The 23,150-nt window shown below is 28.4% G+C and overlaps 1 protein-coding gene and 1 long non-coding RNA gene across 3 annotated transcripts in view; one reads left to right on the top strand and one right to left on the bottom strand.

The window, feature by feature from the left end:
- Positions 1-2,753: 2,753 nt before the first annotated feature.
- The window catches only part of LOC142328982 (hemocyte protein-glutamine gamma-glutamyltransferase-like), a 55,564-nt gene continuing 35,167 nt past the window's right edge, over positions 2,754-23,150 (bottom strand). The window contains exons 9-14 of one of the 2 annotated variants that reach the window (XM_075373211.1): positions 18,089-18,186; positions 15,067-15,233; positions 13,548-13,671; positions 10,939-11,099; positions 7,574-7,710; positions 2,754-3,074 (exon numbers count right to left, since the gene is read on the bottom strand). In XM_075373211.1, coding sequence (XP_075229326.1) covers positions 2,933-3,074; positions 7,574-7,710; positions 10,939-11,099; positions 13,548-13,671; positions 15,067-15,233; positions 18,089-18,186 — 829 coding nt within the window. In that variant the 3' untranslated portion in view covers positions 2,754-2,932. The remainder of the gene's footprint in view (positions 3,075-7,573; positions 7,711-10,938; positions 11,100-13,547; positions 13,672-15,066; positions 15,234-18,088; positions 18,187-23,150) is intronic. The other variant, XM_075373218.1, reaches the window with a different exon arrangement.
- LOC142328995 (uncharacterized) lies at positions 5,535-22,583 on the top strand. The gene is made up of 3 exons (XR_012757400.1): positions 5,535-5,631; positions 14,475-14,620; positions 21,640-22,583. It is a non-coding gene; the product is annotated as an uncharacterized LOC142328995 (long non-coding RNA).

The raw sequence follows: 23,150 nt of genomic DNA, 5'->3' as shown, positions 1-23,150 counted from the left end.
AGTCCGTGAAATGTGTTCATCTTTTATTGACTTTAGCAGATTCAGTTAATGTGCAAAATTGAAATAAATTATAAAATGAAATTACTTGTAGGGAGTCCACAAATTACATGTTCACTATTAAAAGCACCATGTTCACAATGTAATTATTGTAGGTAAATTCCCTTCTATTTCAAGTTTTTTTTATTTTTTCATTTTTCTGTTTTAATTGTTGATTGAAAACTAATAAGATGAAGTGTTCAGTAATGTTCTGAGAAAGACATGGTGATGAAAATTAAGAAGGTTGAGGTTTTTAGGTAGAGTAAAATAGAATTTTTTTTTTTTATGAGAATAAAAATATTGCATCCAACATATACAGCTGCAGTGAGCCACTGGAAATTGTGTGTGATTAAGAATAGAACCCATCAGAACAGTTAATGTGTTCAGTCTAGCAACAGTGGCTTGGTGGCAGAAAATTCCTTCTGTCCACCATTGTCTAAGAAAGGTAGTGCTGTCACTTTGAAACATACATGGAACACATACACAATTTTCTCAATAGGACCTTACTGGAAAATTTTACAAATAACTTGCAAGTGTGCTTAGCCACACTGTCTCCCAGCACAAAAATTACCATAATGTCGGATTTAGGAATGGACCTTGCTTTGCTGGGTCAATTATTTTAGGAATAAAAATCTGGTGATGTGTTTTACAGTTTTGTAAATGTATTAATATAATGTAAAAGAATTTGAGGTAAAATATATGAGAAACAGTTTTCTGACAGTAATTATCTAAAGAAAGTTAGGTTCAGACTAAATAATGAACATAACTTGTGCAAATGCTTAATTGTGGTGAGTACCATTTAATAACATCAGACAATTTCGAGGTTGCAAATTTTCTGTATGGGCCAGCCTTGTTCATATAACGTACAAATTATAATAATAAAATATAAAATGTTCTCTCATGTGTATGTGCAAAACATCTTAACTATTTTTATTAATAATTTTGTCACCATAAAGCTCAAGTTTTTAAATGAATGAAATTAAGTCTTAACAGAATCATCTCAAAATTTTTTTTGACCATTTTTGATAATTGTAAATGTATTAAAAAGTTTTACAACAGAAATATTAAATTTTGAAAAAAACTGCATTTTATTATAGGTATTTATTTTTAATTTTGTAAATGTGAAAATGTAAAGTTTAACTGAATATAAATAAAGTTGAATCCATATGGTATAGTATTAAATCGGGAAAATTGTGCTTTGAAAATTATTTTCCTATATAAAATTATTGCAAATGCTACTTTTACTTTTTATTAGCGAGGTAAAAATAAAATATATGTGGCAATTTATATGGGACGTTCAATAATTAGAGAGAAATTAATGTTGAAATAAATGGTTTGTAGGAGTTTATTACTTTCTTGACTATAAGGTTGGCATCACTGGAATGAGCTAACTGATAAAAATTATTTATAACCTCAATATTGCATTTAACAATGGTGTGCGTGTCTGCTTGAAGTTTCCACATTGGTTGAACAACGTTCAGTAATCTGTTTTTTGCTTTCTGAAGGTGAAAAACACTAAAATCTTTTCTCGAATGATTTTACATTATGGTGAAAGTTGTATGAACTACAGAAATTTTTATTAGTGGGTAGAACAGTTCAAAAATGGTTGAACCTCAGTGACTGACAAGCAACGTCCTGGCCAGCCAGTTGAAGTGTCAACTCCTTTGCTTTGAAACTCACATTGACAACATTATTCATGAGGACTGATGTATTACAGTTGAATATATAGCGAAAACAGTTGCAGTAAGTGTTGGCACAGTTCATAACATTATCAATAACAAGCTCAAGTACAGCAAAACAAGTGCAAGGTGGGGCCTGAAAGAGTTAATGCAACAACACAAGAAAAGAAGACAAGTGCATGCAGACTTGAAAGAACACTATGAAAGGGAAGGCGACTCTTCTAAACAAGATTTTAACATGTGATGAAACTTGAGTTCACAATTTTGAACCAGAGTCCAAAAGACAGCATGGATTAGTAGCTCACCTTTCCAAAAGAATTTCAGAACGCAAGCTTCAGTGGGAAAAGTCATGTTGATGACCATCTTTTAGGATGCCCAAGGTATCATTATTTGGGAAATCAGCATACAATAAACAGCGTCTACTATTCAGACATGCTGATGAAAAAAGTAAAGCCAATAATAAGAGAAAAATGTTATGGATCTCAAAGAAAAGACGTTTATATTGCTACACGACAATGCTCGTCCTCACCACCCATCTGACCCAAGAAAGGATTGGAAAAATGGGTTGGGAGATACTACCACAAACTCCCTACAGTCCAGATTTGGCTCCGGCTGTTTTTTATTTGTTTGGTCCACTCATGGAGGCATGTGGAAAAAAGTTCAGCAATAACGAGGAAGGTCAAAGAATTTGTGGGAAAGTGGCTCGAACAAGACTTTTATAATTGTATCTGGTATAAAAAAACTAGTTCATTGTTGGGACAATTGTATTAATGTTGGTAGGGATTATTTTGAGAAGTAGAACAAGTTTCATTAAAAATACAGTTTTTTTCTACATCAATTTGTCTTTCAGTTATTAAAAGAGACAAATTGCCTTAATTATTTATATTTAATGTAGTTCCTTGATCGGTTTCTGGTGATGCTACAAAATTGTGGTATATGATCAATCTCTTAACAAAAATAAACTTAGAAAGATAGCTTCTGAGAAGAACAAATTTATTAAAGTATAGCAATTTTTGAATAAAAAAGTAAATACAATGATCGGTTATTAAAAAACATTTATTAACATAAATCAAGAAAAAATGGATATTATTAAAAATAAAAGTTACTTATAAAAATTATTTCTAAAATAAGCATACATAAAGCAAGTCGCATGAAAGTGAATATTATAAATAAAAAATAGCAAGAGCGTTACAAACAAAAATTGCTTTATTCTTGTACTACTCCATGACTGTGATACTGACTGAACCAGTTATATCTCGTATTTCTGCTGTTGTTAGTACTGCTATCAGTTTTCTATTTCCACTTTTGAATGGAGTGATTTGTGCTTCTGCTTTTAATTCACCTAGAGGTGGGATATCACTGAAAAAGTTCATAGAATGCCTTAATTATTTAAAAAGGAAATGAAAATATGCATTGCATTACACTATCTTTTTATAAAATATTTTAACAATAACCATAGAAAATAACTTTATTTATGAGGTGTTAAAAAATAATTATAAAAAAAGTCTCCACTGTTATTAATTTCTATTGTAACTTGAAGGAAATGGAGGAAAAAAGTAATAGATTTAAAAAAAATTAATTTAACATAATGCCAGTGAATACAATAATTGTAAACTAAACAATAATGAACTAACCCAGACTAAACAGAGTCAGTTGTTTCAATAAAGTGGTGGAAGTGATGTTCGTTGAAAGATTGAGGTCTACTGAGAAATTAGTAGTCAGTAGGAAACCAATTATTGTTTTTCTTTAAAAAACAATCCACGTTTGTAATCTATGGGATTCTTCATGTAAGAAATATACCCGCATTCAATTTTTTTGTCAGGTTATAATTTCAAAGAATATTTAATTTGGTTAGATAAAAAGTTAACCCATTTCTCACCTAATATTATATTTGTTCTTTATAGGGGTTCAGAGGTTTTACCTTCTCTGACAAAATCATAACTGTGTAGCTTATTGTGTGTCTTTCAAACTGAAGACTCCAGAATGATCTGCAGGTAGCCTCATTAGTAGATCTTACCAGAGATCTACTCTCGTAAATGATGGAATCAAATTTTTAAACAGTCTTCTTTAGTGATGAAGCTTGGATCCATCTCTATGGTTATGTGAACAGTCAAAACTGTCGAATTTGGACGGTTGAAAATCCTAACGCTTTACAAGACAAATCTTTGCATCCTGAAAAAATTGGTGTGTGGTGTGCGATATCTTCATCATCGTATAGTCGGACCCATATTCTTCGAACAGACAGTAAATGGTGAAGTATACAGGAATATTGTGCGCCAATTTGTGTCCCTCCTGGAACCTAAAGAACAGTATTGCTGGTTTCAGCAAGATGGCGCTACATCCCACACGTCTCAAGAAACCATGGATTTTTTGCAAGAGTTCTTTGATGATCGAATAAGCAAGGGCTTATTGCCTCCAAGGTCCCAGACCTCACATCTCCTGACTACTTTTTGTGGGGCTATGTTAAGTCAGAGGCCTTCAAAAACAATCCTCATATTATTGATGAACTTAAAGTCAATATTACAGACTTAATCATGAATGAATATTTCCAATGTAACTCTTAAAAAGGTTTTTGTTAATATGCTGAAAAGAGTCCGTGCGTGTATAACCGCAAGGGGTGGGCATTTTGAACATATTGTTTAACAGTTATGTAAGTAATAGCTTTTTATTAAATCTCTTTTGTAAGTAACAAATATGTCTTTTGATTCCACCTAAATTTCCCTTTCTTAAATTACATTTAAAATTGGGTAACAGGACTAAAGAATCACTGTTTTTTCCAATTTGTGACACTATTTCAGATATTATTTTTTATTTGCTTTTACAATATAAAAATACAATCATGAGCAAATCTTAGTATTTTCGATTGCAAAGTAAGCTTTATTGTATACGTAATAGTGCTAAATTTTTGGGGAAAATACCAATGCAAACAATGCTGGTTGAGAAAGAGGCTATATTTTACTTTACTAAGGATTTGGCACCATTGGTATTAATACAGCTGTATAAATTAAAGTTCCACTTACCAACAATTTTCAAAATATATTTTCAAACACTTTTGGAGCTGTTACTTCATGATCAGGAATTTTTTGTAAGATGTTAATTCAAAATTCAAATGTATAATAAATATTTAAATTAAAAATTGTTGTGTTCATAATAGTCAGACTATTATGCTAAGCATAATAGTTGTAAACATCGTACAGACATAACGTACAGTCTTATTGGCATACAAATTATTTTTTATTTCTTGACGACCGACTATTATGAATGTAATTAATTTAAAAATATATTTTAATTTAATTAAAATTTTATTATACATTTGAATTAACATCTTACAAGAAATCCCTGATGATGTAGTAATGGCTCCGAAAGTACTTGGAAATAATTTTGAAAATTGTTGCTAAATGGGACTTTAATTTATACAATTATATTTTATTTTTAGTTCTTGGTGCCTGTTCTGAAGCCAAATTAAAAACAAATCAGAGAATAGTGCTGTTTAAGATATAAAATAATTATTGTTAGAAATCTTTTTAGCCAGCCAAGTATTAGCTATAAGAAAATATATGATTATTTAGTTTTGTTTGACACATATTTACTTCATACACAGATCGCTAAAAGGAGAATCCACCTATGTCTAATTCTTCTGAAGAAACTATGCCAAATTTTGAACCTCTGAACCAAAGCAAGTAAGCTCTTTTATTGAGTCTATTAATAATTGGATACACTATTTATTTATGTATAAAAATGCATGCATGTAGGAGTAATGTGATGGACTGAGTAACATATTATCAGGTACAAATGCCAAAATTCATTCTTAGATGAAGCCTAGATATATGATGGGGATACTGCAGCTGGCTCCCACAACTATGTTCTAATTGGATAATAAAATGTGTATTTAATAATGGTGGAAGACAGGTAATTTGTAAGTAATTTGGAAAATATTACAAAACATAAAACTAAAACTGTTAGAAGTTTACAAAGAAAAAACACAATAAAGCTATTTTTGTTTTGTTTTGTATCAAGCTTAAATAGGAAAGTGGATATGCAATATATAAATTATTTAGTTCCTCACAGTGTTATCTACACAAAAAAAAGAGTAACAAAATTATTGCACATATTAATTAAAAATAATTAAAGTAAACTGGTTGATAATCAAATTAATTTAAACTGAATCACCGAAAATGCTTTAATAAATTAATCGGTTATTGATCAGTGGTGAAGAAAAAACACATTTAAATAAACTAAAAAATAAGTTAAATAAATGTGGTTATTAAGAAATATGAATTTTCATGAGTACAGTTCTATCATTTTCAGTTATGTGAATAACACTAAAAATATTACTTAGTGGATATGACATCCCTTATAACCATTGCCACCTAGAAATCTTAGTAAATACTTTTTCTTCTTCCTTTTTTTATTTTGTGATAAATATTTTGATTACTCATTTAAAGGATGGGTTGATGTAATAGTCAAATGATGGTAATCATTGAGGATTTTTATAGCCTATGGCATAAGCAAAGTTATGTAACAGAAAAAATGAAAGCTTCATATTGTGGACAAAAATAGTTCAAAATTTTATGAAGATTTAACCATGTTGTTAATATTTTATTAAAGTAAAATTCAAGTGAGAAAACAACAAAAAGCTGTGCCTGATCAAGTTGGCTTGACTACCTTCAACAAATTTAAAAAATACTGCATAATCTAACTTTGATTGGGGGTCATAACTAAATCAATCTTAAAGTTTTATTGAAAATATAACCCATTCAGAATTGATGTCCTAAACAAACAGAGCTAAACTGGTGGACACATTTTAATTTAGACGTATGTCATCTGAGGTAGATTATTTTTTAAGGCTATTCAAAGTGAGACGAAAACCTAAAACTATTAATTCAACTCCAATAGCCTAATTAAGTAGTGCAGTCATTCACAATCAATTAAAATTTATAACATTTACCATTTTTAAATTAAGATCTTGTTGACAATGTAGAAGTACTGCATATAATTTTCCATCGTTCATCCAGTAGTTAAGCTTCTGGAGCAAAGAAATAATCATTATTTTCTTTAACTCTAGGCCTAGATCACATTAAAGCTTGGGATTTAACAGATAATAGTAACACTGAAGGATATCAAGCTAGTTATTGACTGATAACTTATACTACTGCTAAGAATGCTAATGTTGCTGATCAAATATCACGCTGTCAGTAATAAGTAGAGTTAACTGAAAATTCTCAAAGTCAACGGACTTTACAAATAATAAATACATGAATATTATTTATGTAGGATTATTCTGAAACTTATAAAATCTTTCCCAATCTTATCAGCTGGATCTTAATCTCCATTAGTAAATGGTTAACCAAAATTGATGTACTAAAATTCTTACAATACTTGATCACTTTCTTGCTGAGTACAGAGGCAATGTATGAAACAGAATGTATTTTTGTAGTAGATATACATTGCGAGTTCTTTTTTGCTATCTGTCCGGTTTTTTTTTTAAAGCTGTGTTTGTCATGCATGATGTTAAAGGCACTAATTTCAGACACTTTCTCTGAAAGTAATGATTTTTATTAAATAGTCAGTTTCTGTGGTGAAGACAGTGAAGGCTTTGCTTGGTTAGCTAAACATCTGCTTTTTGGTGTGCTTGACATGTCAATATCCAACAGCACATTTGGCTTTGTGAAGAAAATAGGAAACAACTTCTCTCATCACTTTCCTTACTAAATCTGAGGATCTTGAACATGTCTTGAAATTTTTATCTCATGTCAGGTTGCACAATCGTTTTTCAGTTAAAGCATTTAACATTGCTTTTAAATATAAATCTTTGTACATTCTACAAAATGGAATTAAAAAATTATCTAACTACTCACTGGTAATCAACAGATGTACTTTTAGATAATCCACTTCCTTCATAAGTTAATTTACAGCGAGTGAGTTTCTTTTTTAATGGGTTTTTGAAATGGAATATTGCTGTGGTAGAAATTCCAAGTTCTACATTTTCTGATACCTGTTATTAAAATAAAGATATTTAAATTAATGCAGTTTTAATTATACATGGGTTTTATTTGTGTGTATATATATAAAATTCTTATTGTATAAAATAATTCAACTTTTATTTTGCAAGAAATTTTTCAAAGTTTGATATCTAATTACTATTGTTAGGCTTCTTGATATGATTCCCATCAATTCTACTAATTTATTTTTGCCACCAGAAATAAGAATTCAAAAAAAGTTAAATTAGGGTAATTTTTTTTATTAAATATTAATTTTTCACTGACTTGTTTTTAAAAAAAAAGTATTTGCCTGTTTTTATTTTCTGATGTTAATAGTCGACTTTAGTTTCATAAGTATTTATCAGTTGATTTTAGTTAATGTGTGTTGAGTATTTTTTTTTTTAGTATAAGCTAATTATCAAAACATCCCAAACAATCCTTGTAGGTAGTTTTCCAACTTAATAGTTAATTTTTTTTAAAACTGAGATATTACTTGTCAAAGTTTAGGAATTATAAACACATAGATATGTGGTAGTTCTATCTGTGGTGTCTGAAGTAGTGTGCACTGCTAATAGCTCAGTGGAAGTGATAGTTTATCTGGACAAGATGTCACAGGTAGAAGAAGTTGCTAGTCCAGCAATCCACCCACACTCTGATTGAACGTTTAGAAACAGGTTTCTAAACCATGACGAGTAATAAATAGTGTTGCTTAAAATTAGACTATTTTAAGGGATCAATTTTATATAGATATTTCTGAGAAAAGTATATATTGCACCTATAGATCTAATAACTATAAATGTCACAAAAGATGATTAAAGATAGTTAAGAATATTATAACAAATAATATTCATTTGAAAGACAATGCACAAAAAAAAAACAAAATTATAGTCACAAGGAAAAGCATTTGCAAAAAAAAAAAAATGGTAACTGGTGTAAAAGACTGTAGGTATTTTCTACAGGAAGTCAGAGGCACACACATTCTCCCAGGTTAAATATTATTCTTTTGTTGATCTAAAACATTAAGTGTATAAGTATTACCAAAGCAAAAGATAATTCATAATTGTAATTAAAATAAATAATTAAGAAATAATAAATTTTTGGTCTGATAGGTTTTGAACACTTAATAAGTAAAATCCTCAAATATTTATATAAAAAACGTAAAAAGTAGTAAATTAATGGAATGTAATTATTTTAGTCTGTCTAGGAATTGCACGGTAAAAATTTGATAATAAAAAAGAGGTAAAGGTTTCAATGATCGAACAGTATTGTTAGTTTCAGTCATGAATATTAATATAAGAAGCTGTAAATATTAACTTAATTTACTTTCTGAAAATTTTGGTAAATATTGTGTGAAAAAATTAAATGGTTGCTGTAGAATCTGGTGGAATATTTTGTTACATCTTAGTTTAACATATTTTATTGTCTTACAGTTCAGTCAGAAGTTTAGTTATCAGAAAGGAAAATGAACTGAGATTGATGGATCTGGTGTGTAAAAAGATGTGTGAGGATCTTAAAAAATTCAACAATCTAGACAACAATGATTAGGAGTTAAAGCAACCAGTGAAATTATATATTGCAAAATATTATAAATGAATAAATAAGGATAAAGCACACAACTTCAGTGCAAGCAAGGTCAGAAGAAATAATTAAATTTTATCTCGAAATTTCTGAGTCAACCTGTAATTACGTAAACTAAAAAAAAAAGAGCAGAAATAAATTAGAGAAGAAATTATGAAAGACTTTTGGTAAAAAAAATTATTTTACAAAAGTCAATTTTTATTCTACTTGCGTTCAATTGAAAGATATTGTACTTGTTTATTAACATTACTAGCTGCGGGGAGCGCCTACGGCACGCCTCCGCGCTAGGCCTGGCGGGTGGCGTCTCGGAATACTATTTATTGTTAGTTGTCCAAAATTGATTAGCTTGTGTGTAAAAAGGTTTTTTTTTTTGGTTTTTTTTAATGAAGAAAATTAATCGAGGAAAAGCGAAAAAATATCTGCAAATCTTCCCGATTAAGTTTGGTTTATATCGGTTCATCTTTTAAAGATTGCACACTCCACATTTTAATCAAGATCTATAATATCAATTTTCAAATTCACTCAATTCGAGTTGTAGGCTTAAATATAAATTAATTTATTATTTATATAATATATTCAATTTACGAAACAAATTATCGTAATACGAAAGTAACCTTCCTTGACACAATAACAAAAGAGATGTTGACTTCAAAATCTATAAATCACTAAGGATATATAGGATTAAAAATTCTTCTAATTTTGAACTTTATTGTTTACCATATGATTTGACCCACGTGTTTTGCCTATATGTATGTTTAGGCCATTGTAATACAATGCTGGCCGGCCTTCGTGGCGCGAGTGGTAGCGTCGTAGTCTTTCATCCGGAGGTCCCGGGTTCGAATTCCGGTCAGCCACCGCATTTTCACACACTCTACAAATCATCCATCTTATCCTCTGACGCATTATATAACGGCGGTCCCGGAAGTTGAAAAAAACAAAAAAACAAAAGAAAACTACAAGGCAAAAAAATAATACGATTCTAAATGGATAATCGGTAGTATTTTCAGTATAGATTTATTTATACTGAAAATTTTTATTTATTGAAAATAGTTGTGTTTTAAGATATGCTACGATATTTAATGAATGAATTACGTAGTAAAATTTATTTTATAATTATTACAAGACTGACTAACAATAGAGCTTAAGACAGATTCATTTAATAAGAGAACAAAAATTGAGAGTTTACAAAGAGTAAAAGAAAGAGTTTTTTATTTTTACAAATAAAAAAAGCAGGAAATGAAACCTGAATCGTAACATAAATAATTGACTTCATGAAGAAAAACAATCGCATAAAAAAATATTAATATATATTTCGTACATATATCGATATATAATTTAACAATATGAAAAACACGAGACATGTACTAATGAATCCGGGATTTAACGTGATCGGTACATTCCGGTGATAAGCTAAGTTGAACACACACGCATACAGACACACAGTGAGTGGGATCAGCAAATTTTCCCTATGTCGATTCCTAACATTGTAGATATTGTGGCTTTATATATCCACTGTTCATTAGGAAAAATTATATTGCAGTTTTAAAGAAAAACTTTCTTATTTTACAATCTATTTTATCAAGGTTTGAAGTTGGTTTGGATTGCATTTTTTATTTTTTAGGTTTTCTTAATTATTATAATTTATTAAAATTTGTCTCACTTACAGTGATAAGTATATTTGGGACAATTACTTGGAAGTCATCTTCTCCAGCCCATGTTTGCTTTGTCTCGTGCACTGTTGCAATAACATACATTTTTAACAAACAGTATTCGACTAACTTATCCAAATATTCTTCCGCTGTGACATTAAGTTTTAATTGTTCTTCTAAAAAAACAAAAAACAAAAAGATTGGATAAAAATCTTACCAACATTTGAGTTACATGTAAAGTCCAATTTATAATGATAAATAAATTCTCTGCAAAGAATTTACCATACATTTAATTTGCATAGCTCACTACAGCAAATCAGTTTAAATATGTGTTAAAAAAATATATAAAAATAAAAATAGCATGTAACCTGTTGTAGTCAGGTGAGTGATCATTTGATTAGAACTTTTTGAGATTTGAAATTTGATTAGACTTTTAAGATGAGATGATTTTCTACAAATCTGTCTTGTAAATATCAACTGAAAACTCTGCACTCATTCCTTCCCATCTTCTTGTTATGAGTATCATCCATAATTTAAAAACTTCTTCCAATTTTGTTATCTGTTAATATTCTAAATCCTCTTCTATCTTCTTCTCTTACTTCCATAATTCATTCAGTGGTTAGTTCCTCAGTTTACAGTGGATAGTACAAATAATTTCATCCTTTTCCTTAATTTCCACTTTTACAATCACAATACTCCCTTATTTAGAATTTCTATTTCAATTGTTTTATTATTCTTCATAGCTACATTTCAAAGCCTTAAGTATTTTTCCTTCTCAGCTGCTCACATTTCAGATATATAACCTCAATCCTATCAAGTTCTTAGAATATGTATTTTTAAGTCAGATAATTAGTTAACAACCTCTTCTCAATTCTGCTAATATTCTGATAGCTATTAACAATCCTTTCACCTTTCCAAAAACTCACTTTTCTATAAGTTTCTGTTTTACTTCATTTTGCAGCTTTCATTTAGTCACAAAATTTCCCATATACTTCAACCTATGTACCTTTTCCAGCTTTCTTTTCTTTGTAAAATTACACATTTTACTCAACTCACCTGAATAAAGGACTTGTCACTTTAATTTGCTATTAATTATATTTATTCCAAACTCTTTCTCCTTTTTTTTATACTTTCCTCTATCATGACACGCAGTTCTTATTTGAACTCTGCTAGTACCGTTTAGTCGTCTTCTGAAGTTATGTACTGTTTAGATTTTCTCTGCCAATGCATTATCTCTTGCTTTCTCTCAAGCTGTCTCCATTGGCTTTTCAGTATGCATACAACATATTTCACCAGAACATATTTGGTGAAATATGGTGACAGTTTTGTCTGAATATGATGTATGCCTTCTCTGTTTCAGACAATCACATAAATACCTACCCAATTACATAAAGAGCAGGATGCAAAAATTAAAAAACCTAACTATTGAAACTTCATTTCAGTCAATTTTATTTTACTCATTTTACTAATCAGCATTAAAAAATTATAGAAAGAGTTAGGATTAAATATTTATCATTAAAGAACACGAAGATAACCTCTAATGATTTCTGATGGTACTCTTTTGATTAGAAATTTTTATATTTAATTTGTATTATTTAAACTTGGTTTTATATTATACATTTAATTTAATTTAGTGGGTTCTACATTGTAGTTATTAATTTATATATATACTTTTTTTTCTGCTAAGATTGTCATAAATTTTATATTGAGTACAATTATCTATGTTCTTTAGCTTTGCCTACTAAATCATTTGATGTAATTAAATTACTTCATCATTTTAACCATTGCAATTAGTTAAAAAAACATACTGACGTGTTTCGGATAAATTCCATTCACAAAACTTGCTGTACTCTTTAGCAATAAATTTTGAGTACAGCAAGTTTTGAAAATGGAATATATATGAAACGCGTCAACATGTGATTTCTATATTGTAATTGTAATGCTATTTAATATTATCTTGCCCACTTTTTAAAAAAAAATTAAATTTTAAAAACAAGCAAGTGCTTGATTAGAACAATTTTCTGTTTCCCATACAATGGAAATGACAGTATTCATTATCTTAAATATTATTTCCAGATGAATTGGTTATGAAATTTTGGTTGTATAGATCCAGATTATATCTTTAACAATGTCTAAATATTATGTGATTCACAAATGTCATGACTTTTGTTTGAAATGGTTTTTCAAAGAAGTTTTTTATGAAAATAAAGGAAAATAAAACCATTAATTTATTAAAGCTGTGTTTTAAACTAAGAATTGACAGGTTCTTCCTCTTGAACTATTCCAGGTCACTGAATCATTCTTTTTTTTTTAAGAATTTGTTTCTAATTAGTTTTTTTAGTAGCTTTTTTTGTGCAGAAATTGTAACTTGCATTAAAAAAATCCTCTCTTGATGTATTAATCACAGCAATTTTAAGTGATACATAATAGTTTTGAAAATCTGTTTGTTTTTTATGTCTGAAAAATTAATTGTTTTAACCAACTGTCCAATCTTGATGTACCATAGCTACCTATTTAAAATAAGTAATTTTTCCTTATGTTTACAGTTTAATTAATGTCCATTACAACCATTACATTTATTTTAAAACAACTGATAACAAAACATGTATACTCAAAATACTTACTTGAATTTGGCTGCATCTTAAATGAATCAGATGCTTTTTTAATTTGATGAGCTTTAACTCCAGTATAGAAAACACTTCCAGTAGATAATGCTACTTGAATATTACGAACTTCATTTGATGTATTCTGTAATATTTTTGATAATTAGCACAAACAATGATTAAATATTTAATGAACTTTTAAAATATTATATAAACATTCAGTCACAAATGTTTGGTAACAAAATTTAATTAATTTTTTTTTACAATGAAGTCTGAAGAGAATCAAATTTTCTGCATAAAGGCTTTGTAATGAAGAGATTCTAACACACCCAGTTGCCAGATTCTAGTAATATTTTATCAATGTTTCATCATAATTGGGAATCTTGCCTTATGAGGCTAATTGGGAATTATGTATCTGGTTCAATAAATCAACACCAGTTCCTTGTTTCATTCTGTGTACTAACTGAAACAAGTAGTCTTAAACTACTTGATATATTTTTTCTTGAAGAACTTCCATGTTTGAGTTTGTTATTTGTGAGTTATGTACAGACATATAGTATATCTATCTATGTTTCTTATTTCGTTTTATTTTATATGGCTGTGATAAAAATCAAAACATGATAATGCATCATATTCAAAATAATATTGATTTCAATTATTTTTTATATGCATTTTTTCTAACAAAGCTATGTGTAGCAATTTTTTTGTGATATGGCTGTAAATTGTAGAAAAAAATACTTTGGAAAAAATATAAGAAAATAAATTAAGTAAGTTACACACAATATCAGAAGATTGAACAAAATTATTAATATGTTGAAATGAAACTACATTTTGATTATTTCAAGAAAAATTGTAAAAAATCATACTTTGGAAAAAATTATAGGAGTTGACGATTTCACACAATAATTAATATGTGAATATGAAACTATATTTTGATGATTATTTCAGGAAAACAGTTGGATAGGCCTAAGATAGAAGCAAACTTATGACAAAAGTACTCTTGGATTTTTTTACTGCTTCGTTAACCTTAGGATCCACTGACTCAGTTACAGGATATTCTTTTAAAATTCAAAATATGATGGACATTTTTCAAAGTGAGTATGTAAATGGAGTGAATGTCCATGTTATTAATTTTATTTAAGTTCTACTGATGGATTCAATTTCAGATGTAATTAATGAAGACTAAAGAAAGTAATAACGAAAAAATTGTACTACTGTAAATATGCAAATTTTTTCCACTGAATATTCTGTACTTATACATTAATTGAAAATCTATTTTCAATATTTATTCAGTCTAATAGTAATAATAATATATTGATAAACAGCTGTCTAATCTCAGAAAGAATAAATACTCACATAAGTAAATATTTGTTTTAATAATGCAAGATAAGTTAGTAGAAAGAGAAGAAGTTGGTTGTTATGAAATAAGATTACTTCATAATTAAAAAAAAAAAAAAAAAATATATATATATAGCAATGCATCTTTCAACTAATAGTTTAAAAGTTTTTGTCAGGTAAGTTGGAATTTTATTTTTCTTACGTTCAATTTAACAATTATACTGAAGTTATCTCCAATATTAATTTTAGTGATATCTACAAGTTCAAATGTTACATCACTTTCAGCGGCATCAGGAAGTTCATAAAATCGTTTTGCTCTTGTAGTTCCTCTTATTCCATTGTAAAGACTCAGTCTCTCTACAGGAGTTCCTGGAAATTTGTAACAAGTTATTAATATATAAAAGTTGCTTATACTGAAATGATTTTATTTTAAACAAAAATAAATTTGATATTGCAAAATATTTCAGAAATAAAAAAATATAAATATTTAAAAATATACTTTAAAAACAATTTTAAATTATAAAAAAGTCAAATAAAGGAAAGTAAATGTTTCACATACATATTCAAGTAAAGATTCATTTGTAAAATAATAAAACTATGAAAAAATTATTTAAAAAATAAATGTAATGTAGAACTTATACTTTAAAAAACTGTAAAGATTTAATAAAAAAAAAAAAAAATAAATAAATGAAAAATGTATAAACATGGCAATCTTTCAGCTTTTACACTTTTTGAACTTTTAAATTTTTAAGAGAAAAATTGCTTCTTGATCTTTCTTATATTATAAACTCTCTATATTTCTCTCCACTTAAAAATAAAATTTAATTTAAAGCCTAAAACTGTGTTCAATTCTATAGAATTGAATTAAAGCAATGAAATAATATGACTTTCACTGCAAAAATCAAATTATTTTTGATTTAACTAGTGATAATTAGTTAAAAAGTAAAAAAGGTTGAACACTGGGCTATGCCAACTTTGGGTAACATAAGGTCTGAAATAATTTTTCCTATAAGTGGTTGGCAGTTTTAAATACTTTTAAATACCTCACCCAATGTTTTAAAAATTCATAAAATAAAATTATAGATTATCTATATTGATGAATTTCTGGTATAAATACAATAAGAAAGTCAATGGAGTGAACATAATATACTATTTAAAAAAAACAAATAAACTACATACAAATATTGAATGGACTTTAAAAATAGATCTTAAAGTAGCATAATTTTTAGATGTCAACATAAAAAAAAAAATAATTTAATCTGAATATCTATCTAATATCTAATTGTTCAATATCCAATGTTGTCAATAAAAATTAATAATAAATTCATATCACCAAAACAGTAGGAAGTTATTAATATTGTTAATAAAATCCTAAACTGTATAGATAAGAATTAAATGAACAACTTTATTTTAATGAACACCTAACAACCAAAAATGGTTATAAATAGAGTAAAAATGGTCATAAATAATTGTAAATTTAAAAATAAACAAAATCAAACATTAAAAAAAAATAATAATTTTTATATTTTTTAACTCATAATACTTGAGTTAACAAAAAAATCAGTTGGTGAAAATAATTAATTAAAAAAAAGTAAATATGTATAACCAGATTTTTCACAGTCTAACTGTGAACAACTAGACTTTTCTGGTTTGATCAGTGGAACATTATTTCCAAGAGTGTTTGTATTTGTATATTTTGTTTTTATCAACAAAGAATTACTTTATGAAAAGTACAGAGAGTTCAAAAAGTATCAGAATATTTTAATTACTAATGGATTAATTATTGAAGAATGTAGGAGACAGATGAAGGCAGGAAACTGTTTCATAAGTATGTATTTTTATTGATAATAATAGTTCTTGTTAAATTATTTTTTTGAATTTTTAAAATTCTTATATGAGGCGTAAAATGCTAAACTCATGTTTCAGATGAATTGGCCACAACCTATAAGGTAGTTGATACTCTTTTACATTACAAAAATTTAATGTCTTTTTCAGCAAAATTAATTAATTTTATTCTTTTGGGTCATGCAATATGTCAATTTTTTAATTTTAGTTTTATTTAATTACAGATATTTACTTAGATATTAAAATTGCATTTATATTGTTCAGAATTTCACTGAAAGACACAGTTGATTTAAGAACTACAACTGATATTATTTTGTACTGAAAATTATACCAGTGCATGGTTTTAAATGTGAAATATTTAAAAAATGGGATGCCTCTTTGCTTTATTAATACCTATAAAGTTCTAAAACAACTCATAATGGTAATTCTACTTGAAAAGATTAAAAAAAGAACAAGTTGTAAAACAAATCATGTATCAAATTTCTAAATATTTGCACTAAAGAATTGTGTGCAAAAAATTGTATGTAAAGAATTGTTTTTAAAAAAACTTTTTACTTCATTGTGTGGCCTGCTTATATACTTGTATAGATTTTTTTTCTTGACAATTATAATTGTGTACTCTCATTCAGGCATATACCTCATGTATGTTTGTAGATAACTTGATTATTATTCAGTAAATAGCAACATATTATTATTATTGAATAAATAGCAAAAATATTCTGAACTTCTGAAATATAAAAATTCCTTAATGTATACACATAGCAGAAAGGAATTAGATGTAAAAAACCTGTTATTAAAATAACAATTAATAATACAATTAATAATTAGTTCATGAATCATCACCAAAACTTGTGTATTCTATTTTAAATATCAAAGAATTCAAATTTTGTTGATTAAAATTGCTTATCTCTTTGAAATTTTGTTCATTTTGTATTTTAACTCCAAAAAAATTTACTTTTTAATGGAGTGGATTTAGTGAGCTTAATGCAGTGAGCTTTCATGGACAGTGTAAGCTGAAAAAGAATAGTAGGCCATGAATCAAACAAATTAAATTAATGCAATAATGGTGAAGTACACCATTACTACTATTGCTGTGAAAATTTATCATAATTAATCGGCTTAGTATTTCTAACTAGTTCTTCATAAGATATACAGCTAGAAATGTAGAGATTATTTACATTTAAAGTACATTTTGACTAGCAGAGTGTTAAATAGAGGTGAAAACTGATTTAGCTTAAATATAGAGAGAACTGGCTGGAGATTGTATCAAGTGGTAAGTTATTATTATTTTTCAAACTAAAAAGAAAGAAAGTTGCTTGGCAGTTTTTTAAGATTTATTATATGCATATGGACATAAAAAAAGTATTAAAAGTAATTACCTTCACTAGGCTTGTATTCTTCAGTAATAATCTGTCTGTCACCATCCCCATTTGGATCAAATATGTATGGTTGTTTTGTTATAATCATTCGACCTATGCTGAAAATAACAGTCTTTATAAGAACAACGATAAATAACTTACAATTTCACATTTCTGATTGTTTAACTAAAATGAATGTAGTGATTTGCATGATAGAATGTGTTATAACTTTTGAAAAATTTATGTAAATCTAATAAATTGTCTTTTAAATTATATATGCTTCATAAAAATATTTTTGTTGGTTTTATTTAATTTCTTTTGAGGTACTGATAAAAGAGGTTTGTAAATTTTATAAATGTGTTGACCAACACCAGTGTAGTGGTAATGCTAATCTTAGACCTAGGAAGTTAATCAGTACGGCCATTGTAGAGTATGCTTAGATTGGCACACAGAGGTAAAAGAAACTTGCTTACTGGCAATACAGATGGTATAGGAACATAAACATTCTAAACATAATTAATTATGCATGACCAAAAGAAGAAATAGTTTTTATTATTTACCTTAACAATTTTCATATGATTAGCTTACTTTTGTATGGTAGCTACTATACAATCAATGGTGATTTCAGTGAGGATTGAGATTATGCCACTTGATTATGTATTTCATGCTAATTATTGGTCCTTGGTATGTAATTAAACTATCCTAATGAGCAGATTATACTTTCTCACACTCATTATTTTCTATTACTTTTTCTGTGGTTGCTGGTCTGGCAGTGCTGAGTTCTCTATATTGAGGATGCTGAGACTGAAGAGTCAATGCATTGCTAGTATCTCTTAGGAACAGGCTGCCTGAGGATTGACTTGTGGTTTTTGTTTCTTGTAAGTGGCTGCACACTAAGCATAATACCACAAGTCTGCAAAATTTGGATTGTGGAATGTTTTCTAACTTTTGTAATTGAGTCCTATGTATTTCTTAGCGCTGAATCTGAAAATAACCTTCATTTTTTCCCATCATGTCAGGAATTTTCACAAATTGCAAATTTCAAAAGTTATAAAAACTTGAAAAATTGTGAAAATGTGATATTTATTATTTAGGAAATTAGTCATTCGTCTATATTTATTATTTTTGTTGAGAATATGGCTATAATTATACACAAAATGTTATGACATAAAATGTTTTTTTTTTTTTTTTTTTTTTTTTTTATATTAGATTATTATAATATATTAACTTTTTTGGCTTATAGCTAAACCTTGAATGATCTGAAGGGGAAGTTTGGGTTGAAGATGACGAGACAGTGGGAGAGTTTGGCTGACAGGTTGTGACAAGACTTAACAAGATGTAATTTGTTTATTGGCAGCTACCTGCACCACTCATGCCCCAACTACTATCAGTGGTGTTTCAACTATCAGTGTGCGAAAATCAAGTTTTTCTGTCCTCCATTATCAAATGCAATTTTGTCGGTGGAAAATATATTTTCAGGCCATAAAGCAAACTTTCCATTTTCAAAATGGCTTCAAGAGGCTACAAATATTCTGCAGATTCTTTTTGTGACATTTGTGATGAATTAATGGTAGAAAGGAAAAAAATAAATATAACAAGTTTTGTTCAACAAGTGCACCTCACGTATTTAGAAGTGAAAATAGGAGATCAATTCAAAATTTGCACCCCACTCTGTTTGCTACATATGTGTTGAAGGACTTAGATGGCGGTCAAAAGATGAACAAGAAGTGTTCAGATATGGAGTTTCAATGCTGTGGCGAGAGCCACAAAATCACACCAATGATTGTTACTTTTGTTCAACTGGTGTTCACGGTCTCAATTTGAAGAATAAAAAAAGAATCGTCTATCGAAATATGCCATCCGCTTTAAGCCTGGTTCCTCATGGTCCAGACATAGCAGTGCCAATTCCACCAAAAAATTGACAAAATTATGCACACACACACACACACACACACACACACACATATGTGCTCAAATAAATATAATTGCAGCACATATGCGTATGAATTTAATTTCAAATGGAAAATTGTAAAATCAGTTATTATAAATATACTTTTTTTATTATAAGTGATTGATAGAAAGATTATGTTTTACAATATTTTAGAAAAAATAAACAGTGTAACTATAAAATATTAAAATACCATTTGCTATTTTTTTAAAACAATATTAGAAAATATTAACACCAAAATAATATTATAAAATGCTAAAATAGCTACCACAACTCTCTTTCAAACATTCTCTTCACAGTAAAAGGCATTTGTCATTACAAATTATCTTTCAGTACGTGAATAGTAAATCAATATTTATGATTAATTATTTGATTATGCAATATAAAGTTATTCTGTATGTGATAATGAATATCGAATAATGCATAATTTATTTATTTTCTTTGAGAATCTGATATATCTATTTCCTCTATCTTGGGTAGTTTGGTATTGTAATTGTATTTCATGATTAATTTTAAATGAATAAATCTTGTTGTAAGATATTCATTATATAATTAGAAGATAACTGGCTCAGTGACAGAAATTTACACAACAGTGATAAATACTATATACGTAGTGATAAATACTATTCAGATAAATAAATACTATTCAGATAATTTACTTCAGGATTTAATTTTGTAGTTGGATTTAGGAAAAATTATTTGTTAGCTGAGTTACTTCATGATTCCATTCTCAAAAAAAAAACAGAAAAAACTTTCTGTTGGAATAATGATTGATAATAAAATGTTTTTTTAGGACTATTTAGTAATTATACTTTATGAATATGGGGCAGAGGTATATTCCTTCCCAGCCAGCCTACCAGTGGGTTTGATTGGTTTTATTTAGTTAAAATTGCCAATATCTGTTTGTTTTATCTTTCTGATTTGAACGTAATCATAAGTATATTGTCTTTATCACTAACAGGACATGTATTCTGGTAAAAATCTTTGTGTTAAACTCAAGAAACACAGTAAAAATTTATTTCTGGTACAAAGACGATTGGAAAAGAATTCTCATGTAAGTTTTGACAACATAGTTCAATACTAACTTCCTTTTGTGTCTATGGTATCTCAGCATGCTAGATGGGTATGTGTTGCAGTATAGGGAATCATCTTAAAATGGTGGGGTTTCACTTGCTCAGATCAAGGTATTAATAGTAATCCACTGGGTTTGTCTAGTGGTGAACATGTCATTGCAAATCAACAGTTGAAAACATTCAAATCCTAATAAAGGCAATTACTTTTTACAGATTTGAATACTAGATCATGGGTACCGCTGTTATTTGGTGGTTGGGTTTCAATTAAGCACACATCTCAGCAATGGTTGACCTGAGACTGTATAAGACTACACTTCATTTACATTCATACATATCATCCTCAATCATCCTCTGAAATAATACCTTACGGTGGTTGTGGAGGCTAAACAGACAAAAAAGATCAAGGCATTAGTAACATTTTAAGAAATTATGTAGGTCTGAAGTCTCCACCAGAAAAGTTTATGTAACATCCATTTTAACAATTTTATCAGTCTCTGTATTGTTGCTGAGCTGTGTTTCTTTCTTTAATATTTTTTCTGTTCACAATGTAGGACTCTGATTCAGTCAGTTCAAAGAAATAAGATTTCTGTTTTCAAACAGAAATCACCTGGACGGCCAACAGTAGAAGAAAAAATGTAAGGAATTAATCTACCATTAGTAATCCTTATAATTCATTGCTTGTCAGTCTCGAGGTATAATTTCAAAACAACAATTTATAAAGTTACATTAAAAGTTTGGCATTATAAGCATATAAAATTCAGCTACTACAAGAAATAAACTACCTGCTACAGAATTTCATCTCCAGATTACTTTTGAAATTTTATCAAAATTAGTGAAAACAAATCAGTTTTTAATGATGTTATTTTTGAGGTTCAAGTTACTTTTCACCTTAATGGATGTTTTAATACAAAAAATTATGAATATAGGAACTGAAAACCAACATGAATTTTTTGAAAATGCACGTGATACATCTAAATGTATATGCTAATATTTCTTGTGCAGTTTAATGTAAAATTGTGTATTCAGGCTATTTTTCTTTGCTGTAAAGACTATTAATGAAACTATTTATCTTTGTTTGTTAAATAACTATTGCTTTCATCAACTAGATGAACTCAAAAATATATACTGAATTTATTTTCAACAAAGTGGTGCATTCCAACACTTTAATGCACTCATTAACCAGAGTTGGTATAAAAAATTTGCAGATATGTGTGTAGATATGCTGAAAAGACTCTATATTCTGGCCTCCAAGAATTTTGGATCTAATCCCTTGTGGTTTTTTCTCATGGGGATACATTAAAAACATTGTTTACTCACAAAAATTATGTGTCCTGAATCACTTAAAGGAAATACTTAAGAAAGCATTTATAATCATATCAGTTACATTGTATTTGAACAGAAACTAAATATTAATTGGACCTTTGCCAAACAACAAAGGGCGCACATATTGAGATTTATTGATTATGTAACAAAACTATTTGAGATTGAGAATTTTAAAAATAAATCAACATAACTAAGTATTTTTGTTTTATTTAATTCATTCCTTAGAACCCACCATTCTTTTATGATAATTCTTCATTTATATTAGATGTTCAAATAATAACTTCTTGCAAGATAATTGAGCCATCAGATTAGTTACATTTCAGTGAATGTTACTTGGTGTGGTCTCCTGGAAGTCCTTTTTTTCTTTTTAGCCTCCAGAACTCCATAAGGTATTACTTCAGAGGATGAATGAGGATGGTATGTAAGAATGTAAATGAAGTGCAGTCTTGTACAATCTCAGGTTGACCATTCCTGAGATGTAAGATTAATTGAAACCCAATCACCAAAGAACACTGGTGTATCCATGATCTAGTATTAAAATCCATATAGAAGTAACTCCTACTAGGATTTGAACCTTAGAACTCTCAACTTCGAAATCAGCTGATTTGCACTGATAAGTTAACCACTAGACCAGCTCGGGCTCCTGGAAAATCCTAGGTGACTAGTACAGATTTTTGGATTTGGAACCTTTCTGGATTTGTGACCTGATAGCTGGAAATCAATATCAAGAACCCATTAG

This window comes from Lycorma delicatula, chromosome 1, assembly GCF_047948215.1.
Source record: "Lycorma delicatula isolate Av1 chromosome 1, ASM4794821v1, whole genome shotgun sequence".
NCBI classification, from domain to species: domain Eukaryota; kingdom Metazoa; phylum Arthropoda; class Insecta; order Hemiptera; family Fulgoridae; genus Lycorma; species Lycorma delicatula.
Note: the sequence above shows the minus strand (reverse complement) of the source record. Positions and strands in the feature narration are given on the sequence as shown.